General features: G+C 41.7%; 1 protein-coding gene and 1 long non-coding RNA gene across 4 annotated transcripts in view; one reads left to right on the forward strand and one right to left on the reverse strand.

The window, feature by feature from the left end:
- The window catches only part of ANO4 (anoctamin 4), a 263,559-nt gene that overhangs the window by 209,900 nt on the left and 35,776 nt on the right, over nucleotides 1-17,883 (forward strand). For both annotated transcript variants that reach the window (XM_031462956.2, XM_031462957.2), the window contains 8 exons: nucleotides 2,194-2,276; nucleotides 5,755-5,895; nucleotides 7,520-7,684; nucleotides 11,897-11,933; nucleotides 13,992-14,103; nucleotides 14,988-15,045; nucleotides 15,183-15,280; nucleotides 16,985-17,127. In XM_031462956.2, the coding sequence (XP_031318816.1) occupies nucleotides 2,194-2,276; nucleotides 5,755-5,895; nucleotides 7,520-7,684; nucleotides 11,897-11,933; nucleotides 13,992-14,103; nucleotides 14,988-15,045; nucleotides 15,183-15,280; nucleotides 16,985-17,127 (837 nt within the window). The remainder of the gene's footprint in view (nucleotides 1-2,193; nucleotides 2,277-5,754; nucleotides 5,896-7,519; nucleotides 7,685-11,896; nucleotides 11,934-13,991; nucleotides 14,104-14,987; nucleotides 15,046-15,182; nucleotides 15,281-16,984; nucleotides 17,128-17,883) is intronic.
- The window catches only part of LOC135322534 (uncharacterized), a 117,231-nt gene that overhangs the window by 41,970 nt on the left and 57,378 nt on the right, over nucleotides 1-17,883 (reverse strand). The window contains exon 3 of one of the 2 annotated variants that reach the window (XR_010383182.1): nucleotides 11,609-11,671. The exons of the other annotated variant lie outside the window; for it this stretch is intronic. This is a non-coding gene — a long non-coding RNA (uncharacterized LOC135322534). The remainder of the gene's footprint in view (nucleotides 1-11,608; nucleotides 11,672-17,883) is intronic. 2 annotated transcript variants of the gene reach the window in all.

Below are 17,883 nucleotides of genomic sequence, written 5' to 3' on the forward strand. Positions count from 1 at the left end.
ATAATTCGGTGAGGCAGAGGGCAAATGTGCAGAAAAGAGTTTACATAGCAGGCCTGCTTTAGAATGTCCTGCTTATGTTGGCATCTGGGAACTTAAATTTCAGAATAGTTTTCCCCACCCTAACTGCTGAGAGTAACCCATTTTACATAAATGATTTGCCCAAACATTAGAATTTATGCTGAATACCTACCTGATTTTTTTGTGAGACTCGGGAATTTTGGAATGTGCTAGGCAGAGGGTGCCTATGTGTCCAGCCCTTGATTAAAAACCCTGGGTACTGAGTTTCTAATGAACTTCCCTGTTACTAACATTTCACATGTTGTTACAACTCACTGCTGGGGGATTAAGCACATCCTGTGTGACTCCACTGGGAGACGACTCTTGGAGGCTTGCACCTGGTTTCCTCCAAACTTCATCCCATGTGCCTTTTCCCTTTGCTGATTGTGCATTTCAGCTTTCCCCTGTAATGAATCAGCCATATGTACTACTGTATGCTAAGTCCTGTGAGTCCCAGTGAATCATCAAGCCTGGAGGTGGTCTTGGGAACCCCTGACACAGCAAGACTCCTAGGAAGGACTCCAGTGGAAAGTGCTGCTCAGCCTTGGCACTTCTATCAACCTCCAGAGACTTCTGTTTATTTCCATTTCCCTCTTCTAAAATTAAGCACTTGATTATTTAGGTGTGGCTTTCTTAACAACTATTACTCTGAATTTTTCAGATTTTAGAAAGGCACTGTGGTGCTTATACCATATATTACATAATAGCCCATGAGGTCTGAGAAGGACCCCGTATTCAGATATGTTAATATGGCTGCTTTCAACGTATGCGTATTCTCCCTGAGAGGGATCAGTAGAGACTGTAAGTAGCCTCACCTCCATCAAGGTCAGAGCTGGCCTCAAGATGAATTTGTGCCAGACTTGGGTGTGGGGAAAGGCTTGCAAATTTTAGAGTGTTTTGAATTTTGGCATTGCAGATAGGGATTATATTGCCATCACTCATTGGCTTAGCAGGAAATTGAGAATTCGAAAAGTTAATTCATTTGCCAACAGTATCTGAACTGGATTTCAAATCTAGGAATGTCTGGGTCACAAGCCAGAGAGCTCGTAACTATCACTCTATACCATCCTTCTAGTTACTTATTTTAAAATATATGTTCTATGTCCAAATACCACTCATGAGGAGGGAGTGTAGAGCAAGGGGGAGTAGAAAAGAAAGTAGCTGTCGCTGTTTGGAATGTGCATTTGGATGTGTACCTTTCCCCATGAAACTGACTCCAAATATAGGATGTATTTTTCCCTTTTGCAAGTCTAAGTACACAGCAAGGCCCAGTAGAGACAGACCCAGCAGTTGCCTCTCCTAGGGTGCCTCTGTGATGTCCTTAGTTGCAGTCATCCTCGGAGTGGTGAGTATGTGTGTGTATGTGTCTCCTCATCTGGCTTGTGACTTCCCAGGCAGTAGAAATATGTCTTGATTATTTTTTGATCTCTCTGTCATTGTATAATGCTCAGCAATTCATTTTTGTTGATATTTTTAAGTTGAATTGACTAAAAAGTTTCTTTGGCCAAATGAGGATCACTCCCAGATTTACCTGGGCAGGGAGGCCAACACACTGGAAAATGTTCTTAACAGAATTTACACACTTTTGCCTTCAGTATGACAATAAAGAGACAGTTTGGGGGGAAAAAAAGAGAAGCAATAGGACACTTTTCTCCAACAAAATAGCTTACTTCAGTAAAATAGTAAGATACTTTCTACACAGATATTTGTCCAGAGGAGGATTTGGGGGACAAGAAATCACTGCCAGTCAAATACATGTGAACTGCTAAGTTCTGTATTTGGTCTTCTGTCCCTCACTTTTTGGAATAAATACTCTATCAATTAAAAAAATGATGGTAACCTAGTTTTCTGTGTTCTTATATTCCAGAAGCTTTGTCATTCTAATAAGTCTGTTCTGCTATGACTCACAAATCAGCTTAATTTAATTCTAAATGAAATCTCTTAAGTTTTCATTGTTTGAAACAGGCTTAGTAATTCTCAGAAAATGATCCTTGTTAAATGAAGCTTAGCTAAAAATTCTGATATTTAAGGATGTTGCACAAACAACTGTCATTCTTTACAATGGCTTCATTATTCTATGACACATTAAAGGCATTGTTTTGTTTGAAAATATCTGTCTTTCTCTGTTTATTCCAGCGACAGTTTTCCTGGAGTTTTGGAAAAGAAGGAGAGCAGTAATTGCTTATGACTGGGATTTGATAGACTGGGAAGAAGAGGAGGTTTGTATCATTTATCTCAAAAATTTTTAAAAAGCAAATCACCAAGAAATACACAATCCCCCTTGAGTCATCGCTCTCTACTCTGTAACAGAAGTCAGGTTTCTTCAGAAAACATTTTTAATACCTGTCTTTGCAGGAAATTTCAAGCAGTATAAAAAGATACTAGCAGAGTTAAACACACACACACAACACTTTGATTCCTTATTGGAGTAAAATTCCATGGCTCAGTAAAGCACTTCACTTGTAGGTAGAGGCATAAGAAGAATTGATAGCAAGATGTGTTTAGTTCCCTTAAACATTAACCATTCTCTTTACTTCATCAGAAGGAGAATATTAGCTCTACAATTTTAGGCACATGGAAGCAGACCTCCTAAGTGCTCCAGGGAAATGGTTCTGTGAGCTCTTCAGTACCCTGGACAGTGCCTAGACGTGCACAGGCTCAGAGGTGTTGCCTTAAGTGATAAATACGTAGGGGAAATCACCCCTCAAGCAGCCTCTTTGGTGGATGTGACTAAAAGCAGGACCAACTCTAGACGAAACTGTCCAGGAAAGGTAAACTCAGTCCCCCAGACTTCACTTTCTCAGCATGTCACTCTCCCCTTCATCCCCTCTAGGCCAGGACACTGCCCTTTCCTAACCCATGTCTGGTCTTCATGTCTCCTTGCCGCATTCCTGTCAGAAGTCTTGAGGACTCCTGCTGGACTAGGTCACCGTGTGCTCCTTGGACCCTGCTTTCCCTTGAGAGTCATTCCAGACCTGAACTCCTCTTTCTTTCTTCCTGTCTGTTATCTCTTCCTTCTCCTGAGTTCCATCTCCTCAGAGCCTTGCTGTGCCAGTGAATCAGATGCACCAGTTATAATAATGGGTATTAGTGGGTATTTTCCTCCCAAGAGGCGTAAATATATATTTTTATAAATTAAAAGGAATCTTTTGGAAACATAAGTGAGAATTTTAGCCCTATGATAGACTTGGTGGGGGAGATGATTTTGAGAGGATTTTTTTTTCCCTTCAAATCATGCCTTGTGGATGGCTGCCTTTTCTCCTCATGCTCTTGAACACATTTGGGTAGTTTTTAAATCTAGAAATGATACTTGGATTTTCGGCAATCCTTGTTCTTTTGATAAGGCCTCACTCATGCTTTTATAAGCACTCATTCTCCAGAAAACAGTTTTCTGGGTTGGAAGAGGCTGCCCAGGTGACTTCTGGAGTCTGCCAGTCACAGCTGGACTGCACTGAGGACTTGCTTCTGGGTGGGGCTGTTCTGTTTTCTGTTTTGAGTGATTACAGGAGTGACTTTCAAATGGAATGGAAAATGCTCTTACCTGGGAATCTGAGTCACCAGTAAGCAACTGTGTCACCTAAGACAGATTACTTTACCATTGGACTTTTTCATTTTTAAAGAAATGTTCCCCTTTCAGCTATAAAGTGTGGCATTATTTAAGTAACTTGATTAAACCAATCTAAAGTCACAATTGGCATTTGAGGTGCACCCAAGATGTGGGTACCCTTAGGGTAAACATATCCCTTATAAGTCTGGAGCCGTCTGTCTTCCCAGCCCTCTTAAAAAGCTTGGTGCACTGAACTGTCCCTTCACTCAGCATCCCTGTGTACAGGAACCATGTGCAGCTCTAGTCCTCAGTCTGGGAATTCATTGTAGAAATGCCTCTTACTTCTAGCCTGTGACTCTCAGCTTGCTGCACAGAAGAGCCCAGGTGTGCTGCATGCCTTCTTCAGGGGTAACCCAAGATGTTAAATTTGCTAGGGTTGCCATAAAAGTACCCCTGACTGGGTTGCTTAAACAACAAAAATTGATTGTGTCACAGTTCTGGAGACTAGATGTCTGAGATCAAGGTGTTGGCAGGGGCGGTTTCTTCTGAGGACCATGAGGGAAGGATCTGTTCCAGGCCTCTCTCCCTGGATTGTAGATGGCCATCTACTCCCCATATGTTCACACTGTCTGCTCTCTGTGCGTGTCTCTGTCTAAAGTCTTATAAGGACACTAGTCATATTGGTTTAGGGTCCCCCCAATGACCTCATTTTAACTTAATTCCATCTGTAGAGACCCTGTCTCCAAATACAGACACATTCCGAGATACTGAGGGATAGGACTTTGGGAAGGGGACAAAATTCAGTCTGTAATACCCAGGCTGACAGGTCTGGCTCCATGTTTGGCCTCAGCTTCTGGATGATTAGCTTAGTGACTCTTGATGACACTTAGAGCCTAATAAACTGTTTCCCAAAGAAGCAGAATATTCTAGGTCTGTTCTATTTATATCCTAAAGCATAACTGGCTAAAATAACTGAAAGGAGGCAGAGGCTGTTTCTAACAGTATCTCCCCCTGACCTTTCCCCATTATGCACCACTAGGCGAAGTCAGCATTGGGCTCATCCTGTAGCGGGAGTCAGGCTGTCCTTCCTCCCACACAGGGAGGCCACTGCCAGACTGTGCCCACCGTCCATCCCTCCATCCCTCCATCCCTCCATCACCTCTCTTCATCAGCTCCTTCTTTGCTTTCTGTCAGTACCTTCATCTGAGTCTTGAGTATGTCTGCCTGGATCAACTAGTCTCCATCGCACCAGTTTCTGCTCATCTTCCCTCGTCTTCCAGGACACTCACATAGAACAAGTTCTTAATTAACCAAAACCACTTCAGCATACCCTGGTTATCTATTATTCCTAATCCCTTACTTGCTTTTGAGTCCGAACCTTTTCACATTGGATGAGGCTCAACTCAAGAAATAAAATCTCAGTTTGATTTAGAATTAGAGGAATCTTGATTTTAGCTGGATTTGAAAGGTATTTACCTTGTTTTCTTTTTTTTTTCTCCTTTTTCAGTTTAATTAGGTAGAATTATTACAGTTCGACTGCACATACACATAATATTTTACCTTGTTTTCAATACCATTGAAGAATACATTTAAAATCTGTGGTTAAAGGTGAGTTGACTCCTAGAGAAGCTTATTTAAAAAAAAAAAAACAGATTTACCATGTTTTTAGCTGCCTAAATTGAAAAATTTAAAAATTGTAGAAAATTAAGAATCATATTGCCATCATAACTCAAAAAAGGAATTCTGAACATTTTGCTGTTCAGAAACTTCCTTTGTCCTGGTGTCCATATCCTTCCCCAGTAATAAAAGTAAAAGTTTATTAGTTGCTTCATACCACCAGGGACAGGACAAGTGGGTCCCTTTTCTCATTCTCACTTTCTTTCTTCAAGCATAGTTTGATAAGATAATAGAGGCACTTAACCATCACTTTAAGTAACATAGCCTTGATGATAATAAGTCTAAATCATCATTCTTTAGATTTTCTTTAAGTGGCCAATTTCTAGACATTTAAACCTGGGTTTCCAAGCCCACATCATTGATTGACTGATGACTGTAACATTTGTTGACTCACTTTTCCTGTAGGCTAAAATGATTTTGTTCTTGTTGTCTGAGTGCCCTTTAGTACGTAAAAATGTGTGTTTGTTCTTTAGGAAGAAATACGGCCCCAGTTTGAAGCCAAGTATTCCAAGAAAGAGCGGATGAATCCCATTTCGGGAAAGCCAGAACCGTATCAAGCATTTGCCGATAAATGCAGCCGACTTATCGTTTCTGCATCTGGAATATTTTTTATGGTTTGAAACTTTTTTTTTTATAAAATTCTGTGTTTCATAAAGTACAAACTTTTAGCATGGTAACAGCACTAATCATATCAGGCATTTGGATACATTTTTGCACATTCTGCTGTCTAATCCTCACAACAGTTTTCTGTGCTGGCAGGGATGGCATTGCTATCCCCATTTTACAGATGGAGCAACTGGGACTCCAGAAGGTTGAGGAGCCTAGGTTAGTCAGGAAGAGCCAAGAGCTCAAGTCCTCAAATCTGATGTTCTTTCCGTTTGTCTCTTTATGCCGTAATGAAAGGAACTAAAATTATGAGACAGGACCTACAGCAGTGTTTTTCAAACTTTTTTACCATGCCCATAGAGTAACAAATACATTTTTTGTCAGAACCTAGTACATGCTATGCGAATAGGTGTATAAAACAATATAGTGACTGAGACAGTGCTCACCTTTACAATATGCAATGAACTCTGATTTTTTTTTGTTTTATTATAGTCTATTTTTCAATGCCAGCTATAACCCCCTAAAATTTATTTCTGGACTCACGAATGGTCTTATCAGTTTGCAGAACACTAACTGGAAGCTGGTTTGTGAGCTTTTCCTACAAAGAAGTCATTTTGTAGGACCCTGTCAATTACTGAACAAAACATAATGCAAATTTGTAAGAAAAAATGTCATTTTAGAACAGTGAGAGTTGGTTAGGATCCTCCTTCCTCTTTTGAAATGGCCAGTGTGTGTAAATATATATCCTAGTTTGTCAGAGTAGGAAGAACAGGACAACAGAAAATCTGGAAAGAAACTGGGGAGCTGGAGGGGTAGGCAGCTTGCCCAGTGTCCCTCAGCTCAGATCAAGAGTCAGATCCGTGCCCTGCTGCAGATTCGGCTTTGTAGGCAGTTGTGTCTGGCTTTGCCCTCTTGAAGTACATTCACATTTGTTGCTTTGTGTTTCATTTCTCACAACAGCACCTGGGGACATAGATTTTAAGTATTCCGTGTTCTATAGAGGGGGAGCCCAGAGCATCAAGACTGAGCCATTGAGGGGACAAGCTACTTGCCCAAGGTCACACTGCTAGGTCGTAGTTGAACTAGGACTCAGACGTGACTTCTGAGTCCAGCAAACTGTCCATCCCACCATATTGCCACCCTTGACTAAAATTCAGTTAGGTTCCACCTATCTATCAGCAGCTCTAGGATTAAGACATGGGCAGTCTTTTGTTCCGTTATTATTACTATCAGTCTTCCTTTGGCCAGTACCAGCTAGGGTTCATGCCTGAGTTCATGTTACCCATAGTAAGCCAAACATAGAGTTTGTGTAAAACATAGGAAAGCTTCTCTAGAGAATAATAATTATCTGTTCATTTTCTCAGTCTAATCTGTTTCATAAGTGTTACCCCATAGCTTACACAGTTTATCAGCTCTCACGCACTGTGGTTTTTCTATTTGGATAACAAAGAAATACAAACAGACAAGAGAAAGTATCAACCACAATGAAAAGTACGCACTTTGTTGTGGTGTCTTGAGTCAGGACCACCGTTGCTTTATCCCCTTTACTCATTGAAGGATTTTCCAGATGGTGGGATTTCCTTGAAACAGTCCACCACAGTGCTCACTGGGTGTCGTCTGTCTTCCTGCCAGATCTGCGTGGTGATCGCTGCCGTCTTCGGGATCGTCATTTACCGGGTGGTGACCGTCAGCACTTTCGCTGCCTTTAAGTGGGCGTTAATCAGGAATAACTCTCAGGTTGCAACCACAGGGACTGCCGTGTGCATCAATTTCTGTATCATCATGCTGCTGAATGTGGTAAGTGAGCTACAGGGTAACTAGTCAATGGATAAAACATGTGGGCTGCAGGTGATTGTTTTCGTCTGTTGGTAAAGGGACCTGGCCCCCGAGAGGCTGGTAGTTACATAGCACTCATGCCCTGCCAGCAGAGTGCCTGGCATAAGCTGCACGCCTCTGTGGATACAGACCGCTTCAGTCAAATCTGGGCTCTAGGATTTTCTACAGTGTAAGATTGGGCAAGGCATTTGCTCTCTCTAAACCTCATTTCCCTTACTTATCTGATAAAATAACACTGTATAACCTGTGGGGTAATTTAGAGGAAAAAAATATATTTTAAACGCCCAGCTCAGAATCTGTGACATAATTCAGCAGTGTTGGTTCCTGTTTTCTTTTGATTCTGAATGCTGGGAAGTTAGTCAGTATCCAAAGCATTCCTTGAGATAACCCAAGGACTATTTCAAGGTGGTACCTGTTGCTTATGTCTATTTCAGGCTTTTTTTTTTCAGATGTTTATTTCAGCCCAGCTGTCTCCCTTGAACCCCAAACTCATCCTCACGTAATACTTTCAACCCCGAGCTCTCCATCTTCCCTCCAGAATCAGCTCCTCCCCAGCAGCCTCCCCGTGCATAGTCACTCAGCCTGTAATCCTTGGCGTTATCCTTGACTTCGCTGTTTCTCTCACCAACGCAATGTATCCAGAATTCGATCACTCTTTACACATCCCCACTTCCTACTTTGGTCCAGGTCCCTAGCATCTCCCACTGGATTATTGCAGTGCCTTCCAAACTGGTCCCCCACCCCCCCAGCTTCCATTTTTGCTCCCCTCAATCTAGGCTCATCACAGCAGCCAGAGCAAGTGTCACACATGTAAGTCAGCCTCTGTTCACAGTGTCATTCCTCTGGCTCTGAAGAAAAGTTTGTCTCTTCATATGGCCTCTGGGGTCTCCCTCCTCTGGCCTCAGTGATGTCTCTGACCCTGTCTCCTCCCTACTCACCCTGACTCTCCTGTTCCTCATTGGCCTCCCCTACATTTCCTGGATGTGCCAGGCACGCTCTCCCCCTAGGACTTTTGACTTGCTTGACTCTGCCTGGAACATCCCACCGTGTGGGGTTGGCATCGCTTGCTCCTGCACCTCCTTCAGGTCTTTGTTCAAATGTTACTTTTCTAGTTAATATAAGGTTTTCCTGGTTAAAATTGCAACCCACTCCTGCCATCTGACAATTTCCCAGCTCCTTGTCTGCTTTATTTTTCTCTAAGGCATTAATCACCATCTAATATGCTATTTTTAAAATTTTATTTTAAAAATTTATTATCTGTTTTCTCCATTAGAAGTTAGCCACAAGAGGACAGAAACTTTTGTCTCTTTTTTTCCCCCCATTATTTCCTAGTGCCTGAAACAGGATCTGGCACATAGTAGGCTCTCAGTAAATTGTTATTTGCAGAACAAAAGGTAATGACTGACCTGGTTAGACTTGAGGTTTGTAGTAGGGAAGAAATAAGGTAATGTGTGTAGAGTGCCCAGTACCATGGTAGGCATGGAGTAGATGCTCAATTACAGTTCCCCTCGCCCTTACTTATACTGCAACCTGGGCCGTAATGCTGAAATCAGTGAGCTAATGAAATGAAATATAGGTAATTTATTATTATTAAGTATAGAAGGACTTATTATTTTAGAAAAGTTTCAAAATCCACAAGTTAGAAAAATGAACAAAGAGCACTTACTGATCATCTTGATGTGATGATTGTGTAACTGGTCAAGTGGAGACAGAAAGTGGATGTTTGTCGCACCCTGGCCCTGCCCCCACCCACAGTGCAGCTAGTCCCGGAGTGAACCGTGGAACACTCACTGTGAGGGGCAGTGAGTCATAGTGAAAATTAACCGGACAGCCAGAGCAGTGAAAGATTCTGTGTCCAGGTGGGGTGCGATGAATTAAAGCTTACTGTATTTTTATCCAATGTCTGATTAAAATTTAATATATATATCTTAAGAAATAAATTTATACAGACTTGCAGTGGGTCTGTAAATTCATGCTTGCTTGTACATTTTGACGAGGTGTCAATGTTGTCAAAGTAACCTTTCATTTAACTGAAAATCACTTATCCAATAATCTCTACTTCATGAGACATAGCCAAGAAAAGAGAAAATAAACTAAAAATGAAGAGAGAGAAGAGGGAGGTGAAAGAATATATAATTAGGGATACCACAGAGCACCAGCTGTGCTGGGAGCTAGACAGGTAGGCATTTTACATGTTTTCTTTAACAAAGGATTTCTGGGTCACCAAAATGGATGACGTAGAGTCCAGACACTAAAGCTTACATGTATCATCCTTACAAATGCCCTTAAGGTTTATTTTATTTTATTTTATTTTAATACAGTGTGAGCATCTTTGGTGTTCTGATTTCTCAGCAACATCAAACTAGAATAACAAGTGGTTACTAAGGCAAGAAGACTGACAAGGTCAGGAAATGACAAGCCATAGCAAGGGGAAGAAACGAAAACAAAAAGCATACATAAGGACTCTAAAACCATCATCATTTAGGACTCTTTTGTGCAAGGACCAATTGCCTTACCCTCCTTAGCCATCTCTGAGGACATCCCTCTCCAGCACATACCTTTCCATTTCTGTCTCATGCCCTGAAGCTTTTCAGGTTCCATTATGGAGACAACCAGGTATGTAGTTTGGAAAGATTTTCACCAGAATGTATTTTTTAAAAATTTTAAGTCCTTAAAAAGCAAATATTGAATAAAGGACAAATGACAGACTAATGACTATAACATAGCTTTGACCAATTCAGAACTAAACTAAAATCTACTGACTGCTGAAATTACTCAATTTGAAATATTTTCATGACCCAATAATATAGATTTTTTTATAGCTATATAAGTTGTTTTAATACTTAAATTTTTTTCCATACTGGTCTTGCAAGAAAAAATTATTTGGACATTAATCATGAATATTTTTACATTAATTGAATATAAAAATCTCGAGATCTTGATTGGTATTTGTGTTCATTAAAACCTCTTTTAAATAATTATTATCGATCATATCCTGTTTCTGACTTTTTGCTATATCTGTCCAATCCTAACTGAAGGTGCAGATCTATAAGAAATGCCTATTTTCTGGATTTGATGATGTGTGTTTAATCTCTTTTAATTAACATTGGACTCTGTCTGAAGTTTCTGTATACAAAATTTGTTACAATGGCCATGTGAATTTTATCTTAATGTAACAAACCATAGTCCTTGCTGAAAGTTGAGTCATACAATCTGAGTATTTTGACTGTTTCTGTAGTTAGCAGAAATCTAGGGTAAGGAAATTAAAACGTTAGGAAGGATCTTAAGATGAATGTGTCCAATACCCATTCTTAACCACATATAAAGAAGACGATGGTCTAAAGAAATGAGGTAACATGCCCATGACCTACAGCTTGCCGGCTGGTAGAGCTGTAGTTCCAGCACAGGGGAGTTCTAACCAGTGCAGTTTTGCTACTTTAGTCTAAATGTGATCTTAATTTTCATATTGTTGAAATCCATTTGAGTAGTTTTCTTTTTTCTTTCATTTATCATCTTTCATTACAGAGAAAGCGCTTGCTCTTCTTATTTATACCGTCCCTAGGGTACCTCCTAGAGCTGCGTGTGCCTTTACTGTACTCCCTGCACTTACACACACACAGGCACGTGGACACACCCCCCTTCTGTCCTATTAGGACCCTCCATTTACCAGGTGACTGGGTGAGTTAGGGATGCATCTGGAAAAGCAGAGTACCATAAGTTTGGCAGTTCCTAATAATATTTGATCATTTCAGTGTCTATGAATGGTAAAATCTAGGACATACAGCAGCCCATGGAAACAATAGAATTGCAGGCTCTTACCATCAGAAGCAAAGTCTTAGAGATTTTACATTGAGGATGCTGAGGCCCAGGAATGTTGTGACTTACCCAGCACCGCTTAGCAGGCTGATAATTGGTGGCAGCGGGCCTGTTTTCACAGAATTATTCACCCTAAAACAAGTGAGAGATTTTCAAAATAGTAAAATGGGACCTTGTACATTCCTTTCCTGCCCTTAAAGGACACAATTGTTGACAGTGTTTTCATTGTTTGAGCTGTTGTTTCATTGTTGATGGTTAATTAAATTATTTTCATTCAGATTGAATTATCTATTTCCTTGATAATTATAAATTTTAGAACATCTACAGTTTGTTAAATGTATTAAATTTACTTTACAGCTCTATGAAAAAGTTGCGCTGCTTCTGACAAATTTAGGTAAGTAGAACCCTGTTTATTTCACAGTACAGTATTGTGGTCTGAAAAATACCTTCTCAGACATTCATTTGTGAAACACTGCTGAAAAGAAATATTCCCTTTATTTTGAATTGCATACAATGATGAGTTCTTTGCCCTCAAGGGGACATTTTAAACAAATCTAGGAATTGGGAGAATCTTTCCTACCTAAAACTTTAACACCTGTCACAAACATTATCTTTCATGAGCTAATATAATTTCCAGTAGGTTTGCTCTTAGTGCACAAAAAATATAACATCACAAAAATACATGAGTATGGAGTACTTATAATCATTTAGAGAAGTGTTCATTTGCCTTTGCCTACAATTTTTATGTAACTAAAAACATAGCAAGTTTTCATGGCATATGAAATCACAGATTATTTGCTTTGAGGAGTCCTTCACCACTAGCCATCACTGCCATTTGTAAAATAACGTGCATCTGGACAGGTCACCCCTAAGAACGCCACTCTGACTCCGTAGAGCATCAGAACAATCTAGTAGCCAGCTATAAGCTGTACCTTGATTGCATTTTCAAGATAAATTGTCCCAGTTTTATTAATGAGATGTTTGTCATTTTACTCTACGCAGTTTGAGAAAATTACACTCCCACACAAAACCTGTTAGTGCATTCCCATATGTAGCTTGTCCAAAAGGGAAAAAAAATCACAAAAGTGTTCGTATTTATAATAAAGGATGCCATTTATTGAGCCCTTCTATGTGCCAGATACAGAGGCAGGCACTTAGTGTATCTCCTCTTATGTCATTGAAATCTTCCATCATCACCACTCTTTGCCCCAAAAGACAGAAGTTTATGTCCACAGAAGAGGTAATTGCCCATTGGTAGATTGTGTCCAGGGGCATCTTGATCCAGGCTGGAAAAGATGCTGGTGATACAGTCCTGGTCGATCTGTGACTGGGACACCTGGGAACCCACCCGGCTGGCTGATGACCTAGGAGACCTTCTTGCGTAACCAAGAGTTCAGTAGCAGAAGTGAAATAACGCCAAAAACCTAGAAGAATTCTTTGTCATTTCTTCCCTCAACAGCAGTACAGTTTTGTTCTGAAGTTGACATTTAAACTATTTTAAGTCCAATTCTCTTTCTCCCCTCCCTTCTCAGATATGTTCCCAGGAAGCAGTTTTGAGTTGTAACTCGTGGAAAAGGAATTGATGGGGTGAAATAGTAAATGAGCCATTAGAAGCTCAGGGGATGTGGAAACAGAGAAAGTGCTATTGCATTAAATGCATTTTCTATGGCATTGTCTGAGGTGAGGATGCAGCTCCTGGGGAAAAAATAAGTGCATTAGACATGTGATTTCAGGTTGGAGGACTGCTCTGTATTTTTGGTTTGTATCTCAACGTCCAAAGAGCATTTGCTGTATAGAAGCTAAAATATGTGGAGATGAGAACTGGCACCTGACTGGAAATTATAAGACACAGATGCTAATATACAGTAAAAGCTCTCAAGTGTGGTCATCTCCTCAGTATTTGTCCTTGAGAAGGAAAGTGACAGTGGATGAAGGTGACGGGGCTCAGATGCTCTCCATATTCTGAGACAGGGGCCTGACTCCCTCTTGCCCAGTAACCCCTCACATCATACCAGAAGTAGAAGTCGAGACCATAGGACTTTTGGAAGCTAGGAGGGGACCTGCCCCCACACAGGCCCCGACCCACAAGTGGAAACTAAGAGCAAAAGAAAAGGCTGCTGCAGGGAGCCTGGGCTGGGAATGGGGCCCCTTTGGCCGGGCTGTGTCTACGCCAGGCTCTCTGGGCATCCAGTTACAGCGGGACACCCTGGGTATCCCTCCTCTCAGACAAGTCAGGAGCCACTTCCCACCAAACTGTTGTTGGGGATGGTCTGTTAGCCAGAGGATCTTGTGGATGGTCCTTTGCATTGCACACCACCTGTAGGCAGGCTGGGGTCTCCTGCAGTCTTCTGTGGACACCTCTGCTCCCACCCTATGTGTCTGGGGAGCCAGACGGAGGGAGCCAAGGGGCTCAGATGCAGCCTCTCAAACTCTGCCCCCCTTGTGTCCACAGAACAGCCTCGCACAGAGTCCGAGTGGGAGAACAGCTTCACCCTGAAAATGTTTCTTTTTCAGTTTGTCAATCTGAACAGCTCCACGTTTTACATTGCATTCTTCCTCGGAAGGTAAGAACCCAGTTTCTCTGCACCTCCCCAGGCCAGGGACAGAGGTCACCAACCAGGGGTGACAGAGGAGCCCGCCTTCAGGGTGATTTTGTACAAAGTGTAAAAAGAGAAGAGCAGCCTCCTTTCCCGTCCCCATTCCCACTCCAGGGAATGGTCCCCATCAAAGCACCTTGTGCCTTTGCTTGCTGAGGTAAATGGAAGGAGGTAGTTTGCCCACATGAAGGATGGATTTAAAACTCATGGGCTCCATCTATACCTGAATCAGGGCCCCAGATCTCATACCTACAGGAGCAGATGGCCTCAGGGGGAGGATGGCGGATTCACAGAAGAGGGAAGGACTTCCAGACAGGAACGGGGGCTGACGTGGGATGCCAAAGAAGCTTGGGTAACTTCTGAGCCTGGTAGTTACGAGGATGTGGAAAGGCCATGCCCTGTGAACTGCATTACACCAGGAAGTGTGTCTCAGCAGATGAGAACCAGGGAAGGGCTAAATATTGGGTTTTGGGGAAGTGGATGAGTCTGGCTACTTCCACATGGAATTCTAGTCAAAGAGTTTAGTTTAAAGATTAAAAAAAAAAGCATTACTAATATCCAGAGAGATCCGATGAAATCCAGCCTGCTGCTTATACAACAGGCACTGGATATTCAGCAGAAAACATGTTAAAAGTCACAGCAGGCAGCGAGAAGTGGTCAGCAGCCAGACAGAATGGTCCCCAGAGAATTCCAGAAGCTGCCCGAATGCCAGCTCTGGAGAGTTTTCCTAATTTCCGCAGACCCGTTACTTGCTGTACCAGTAATTTTTGCTGGAGGATGTGCTAATCTGAATGTAATGGTCAATGAAGGCCACAGGATGCTAATGGTTTGTTTCTCTGTGTGTGTTGAAGATTTACAGGACACCCAGGTGCCTACTTGAGGCTGATAAACAGGTGGAGACTAGAAGAGGTCTGTATTCTCCCGTCATCCCTTGTTTCCCACAGACTTGCGTTAAACAGCCTTAGGGTAACTTTGTGCAGATTAGAAACCAGACAGCCTTTCTTCCTGTCCACTGATTCTTGAATTTCTGTTTGCTTACCTCACAGTGCCACCCTAGTGGATGCCTTATTGATCTCTGTATGCAAATGGGGATTATAATGGTGCTAAAGCAGACCTGGAATAATTTCATGGAACTGGGCTACCCGTAAGTACCTTAGATATCTCTACCTGAGAGGCAGCACATCTTGCTGGCTTTTCTAGGTGTGCAAGTAGATAAGCAATGCAGACTCAGCAGGTAAGCCTGTGCGGATACCTGGAACTAAGTCTCCAGGCTTAGGTAATCAAAAACGAGTCATGAAAATAATAAACTTTGGCTCTTTTGGAAGGTTTAGCACAAGTTGCATGAACAAAAGTAAATATTTTTTCAGAAGTCTCTGTGGGCCCCTAAACACTGAATATCTGCTTCCAAACTGCTTTAAATGATGACAACACATTAACCAGATCTCTCCTCCCTAACCCCTATGATAAATCAGAAATGGTAATTTTTGTTTAAACTACTCTAAATTCAGACTTAACAGAAAAGGAACTTATGGAAAGGAAACCCCCCCCCACCCCAAAAAAATTCAAAAAAGAAACTAGAGAATTTCTAAGTCAGTGTATCTTAACCAGTAAAAATATCACCTAGTCACAGTCTGTGTTGCTGGCAATGGGCAAAAACCTTTTATCACCTTTGTAAGGATAACCTTGAATTCAGCTGCATTTGCTCTCTTCTGGTCAGTTACGTTTTAAAGGGATCAGCAACACTTCCATTTACGCTTTAACTCTACACGTACAGGTTTCCATATCAGCGCAGCGTCTCCATAGAGAACTCAGGTTGCAGGGAGGACCACTTAGCCGGAACAGTCAGCTAGAACTTGGTTCACTTTGAAAAGTCATCTCTCAGCTCCCTGTCAGAACCAATGCCTATAATTTTCTCATCTTAGATTTATTTTTTGAAAACTTACTCCAAGTGTCTGATGTTTTCTAGGAAACTTTTCAAAAATAAAGCATAACATTTTTAAATTAGGAGCATTATATTATAAAGTATAAGCCATAACTTCTCAAAATGTCATAGACATCAAGGGAACTATATTTACCTTCTAATAATGTGGACATAGGGCAAAATTGTGAAGTAGGCAGGATTTGTCTTTGATACCTGTCCTCTTACTTCCTTTATTTCGCATTCGCTTTCATTTTGGCATTGCTGCTCTCAGATGCCCCTCAACTTTTTCCAGCACAGACCTGAGTCCCCTGCCCATTTCTTCAACCCTATTCCATATCATAAGATGCACTCCTGAACACTAATAAGGATTCATGCACTACCCTCACTAGTGGGAGATGCATTTTACTGGGAATCAGAGCCTCTGTCAAGCTCAAGCCAAAAGCAAGCAAGTCCAGTTGTGGGACTGCAGGCTTCCGGTGCCAAGAGAGGAGGCATTTTGAGGGTTTTCAGATCTTCTCGGTCCCTCCAGTCTGAGTATTCAGGTCAGGGCAAGACTGCTCATGGGTCCTAAATTAAGCCAGCCAGGCCTAGTCATCTTCTACTTAGAGGTCTGGCTATTGCCAGACTGGGGCATCAGTTTAACCATATTCTCAGCCCTCTATCCAGCCCTCCTAGGTAGCACTGAACAGGAGACGGTTTCATGAATGATGAAGCTAAGTCCATCCGTCATTCTGTTCAACTGCAAGGACAGATGCTCGAAGTGTCGTCTCCATTATTTCCTCCCTAATCCAAGGCTTCAATTTCTTGGCAGCCTATCCTAAAATTTTTTCAACTATAGTTCTATATTCTAACTCTCCTCTCTCTTATTACTTAAGCCTTATGAACAGTCATATATACGTTTTTAAATAAATCGATCTTGCTGTGCAGGTTAATTCAGAACTGGTGGACGAGAAGGAAAGTACGACAGGAACACGGGCCTGAGAGGAAAGTCAGTTTCCCACAGTGGGAGAAGGACTACAACCTTCAGCCGATGAATGCCTACGGACTCTTCGATGAATACTTAGAAATGAGTATGAAAACACCCTATTTTATCCTATTAACTATAAATGTAAATTCTAGATCATTAACTACGTTTAACTAGACATAAGCCCATTACCGTCAAGGCCAGCAGGGTGAGGGGGATTCTTGAACTAAACACAGAGGAAGGAGTATCTTGCTTTAAGAAGCTCGACTGATAGAGATAGTCCAAGTTACTACAAATTCTTCATGACGTCGTGTCCTGTCCCTTACAATAAATCACCAGAAAAAAAAAATGAGTTGTAAAACTTGGTGAACCAAAGAAAAAGGAGCGATCACTCATGGTGTGATTAACTCACTCAATCAGCTGGTATCTTTTGAGCCATGTTATGACCAGGCAGATGTTATGTTTGGCACTGGAGAAACACGAAGGAATCGGGCACAGGCCCAACCTTCAAGGAGTACAGTGGGGGGAAGTCAGAGGTACAAAGAGCAGGTGAGTGAAGCGTCATAGGTGCCGCAGTGTGAGGCAGCAGGGGTGCAGTAGGGACAGTCATTTCTCTTGGAGGGGGTGGCAGGAAGCTAGGAGTGCATAAGCTATGCTGCATTTCCATTTAAGGAATGTAATTTCTCTATAATCAAACCCACGCTATTTATTTCAGCAGGTATTTGAGAGCATGGGCTTTAGAAACTGACTACCTGAGTTCAAATCCCAGCTCTTCACTTATTAACTATTAAACCCTGGGCACTGACGTTTAATCTCTGTCTCACTCTCCTCCTCTCTATACTGGGGATAAAATGAGTAACCA

Source organism: Camelus dromedarius, chromosome 11, assembly GCF_036321535.1.
Source record: "Camelus dromedarius isolate mCamDro1 chromosome 11, mCamDro1.pat, whole genome shotgun sequence".
Taxonomy (NCBI): Eukaryota; Metazoa; Chordata; class Mammalia; order Artiodactyla; family Camelidae; genus Camelus; species Camelus dromedarius.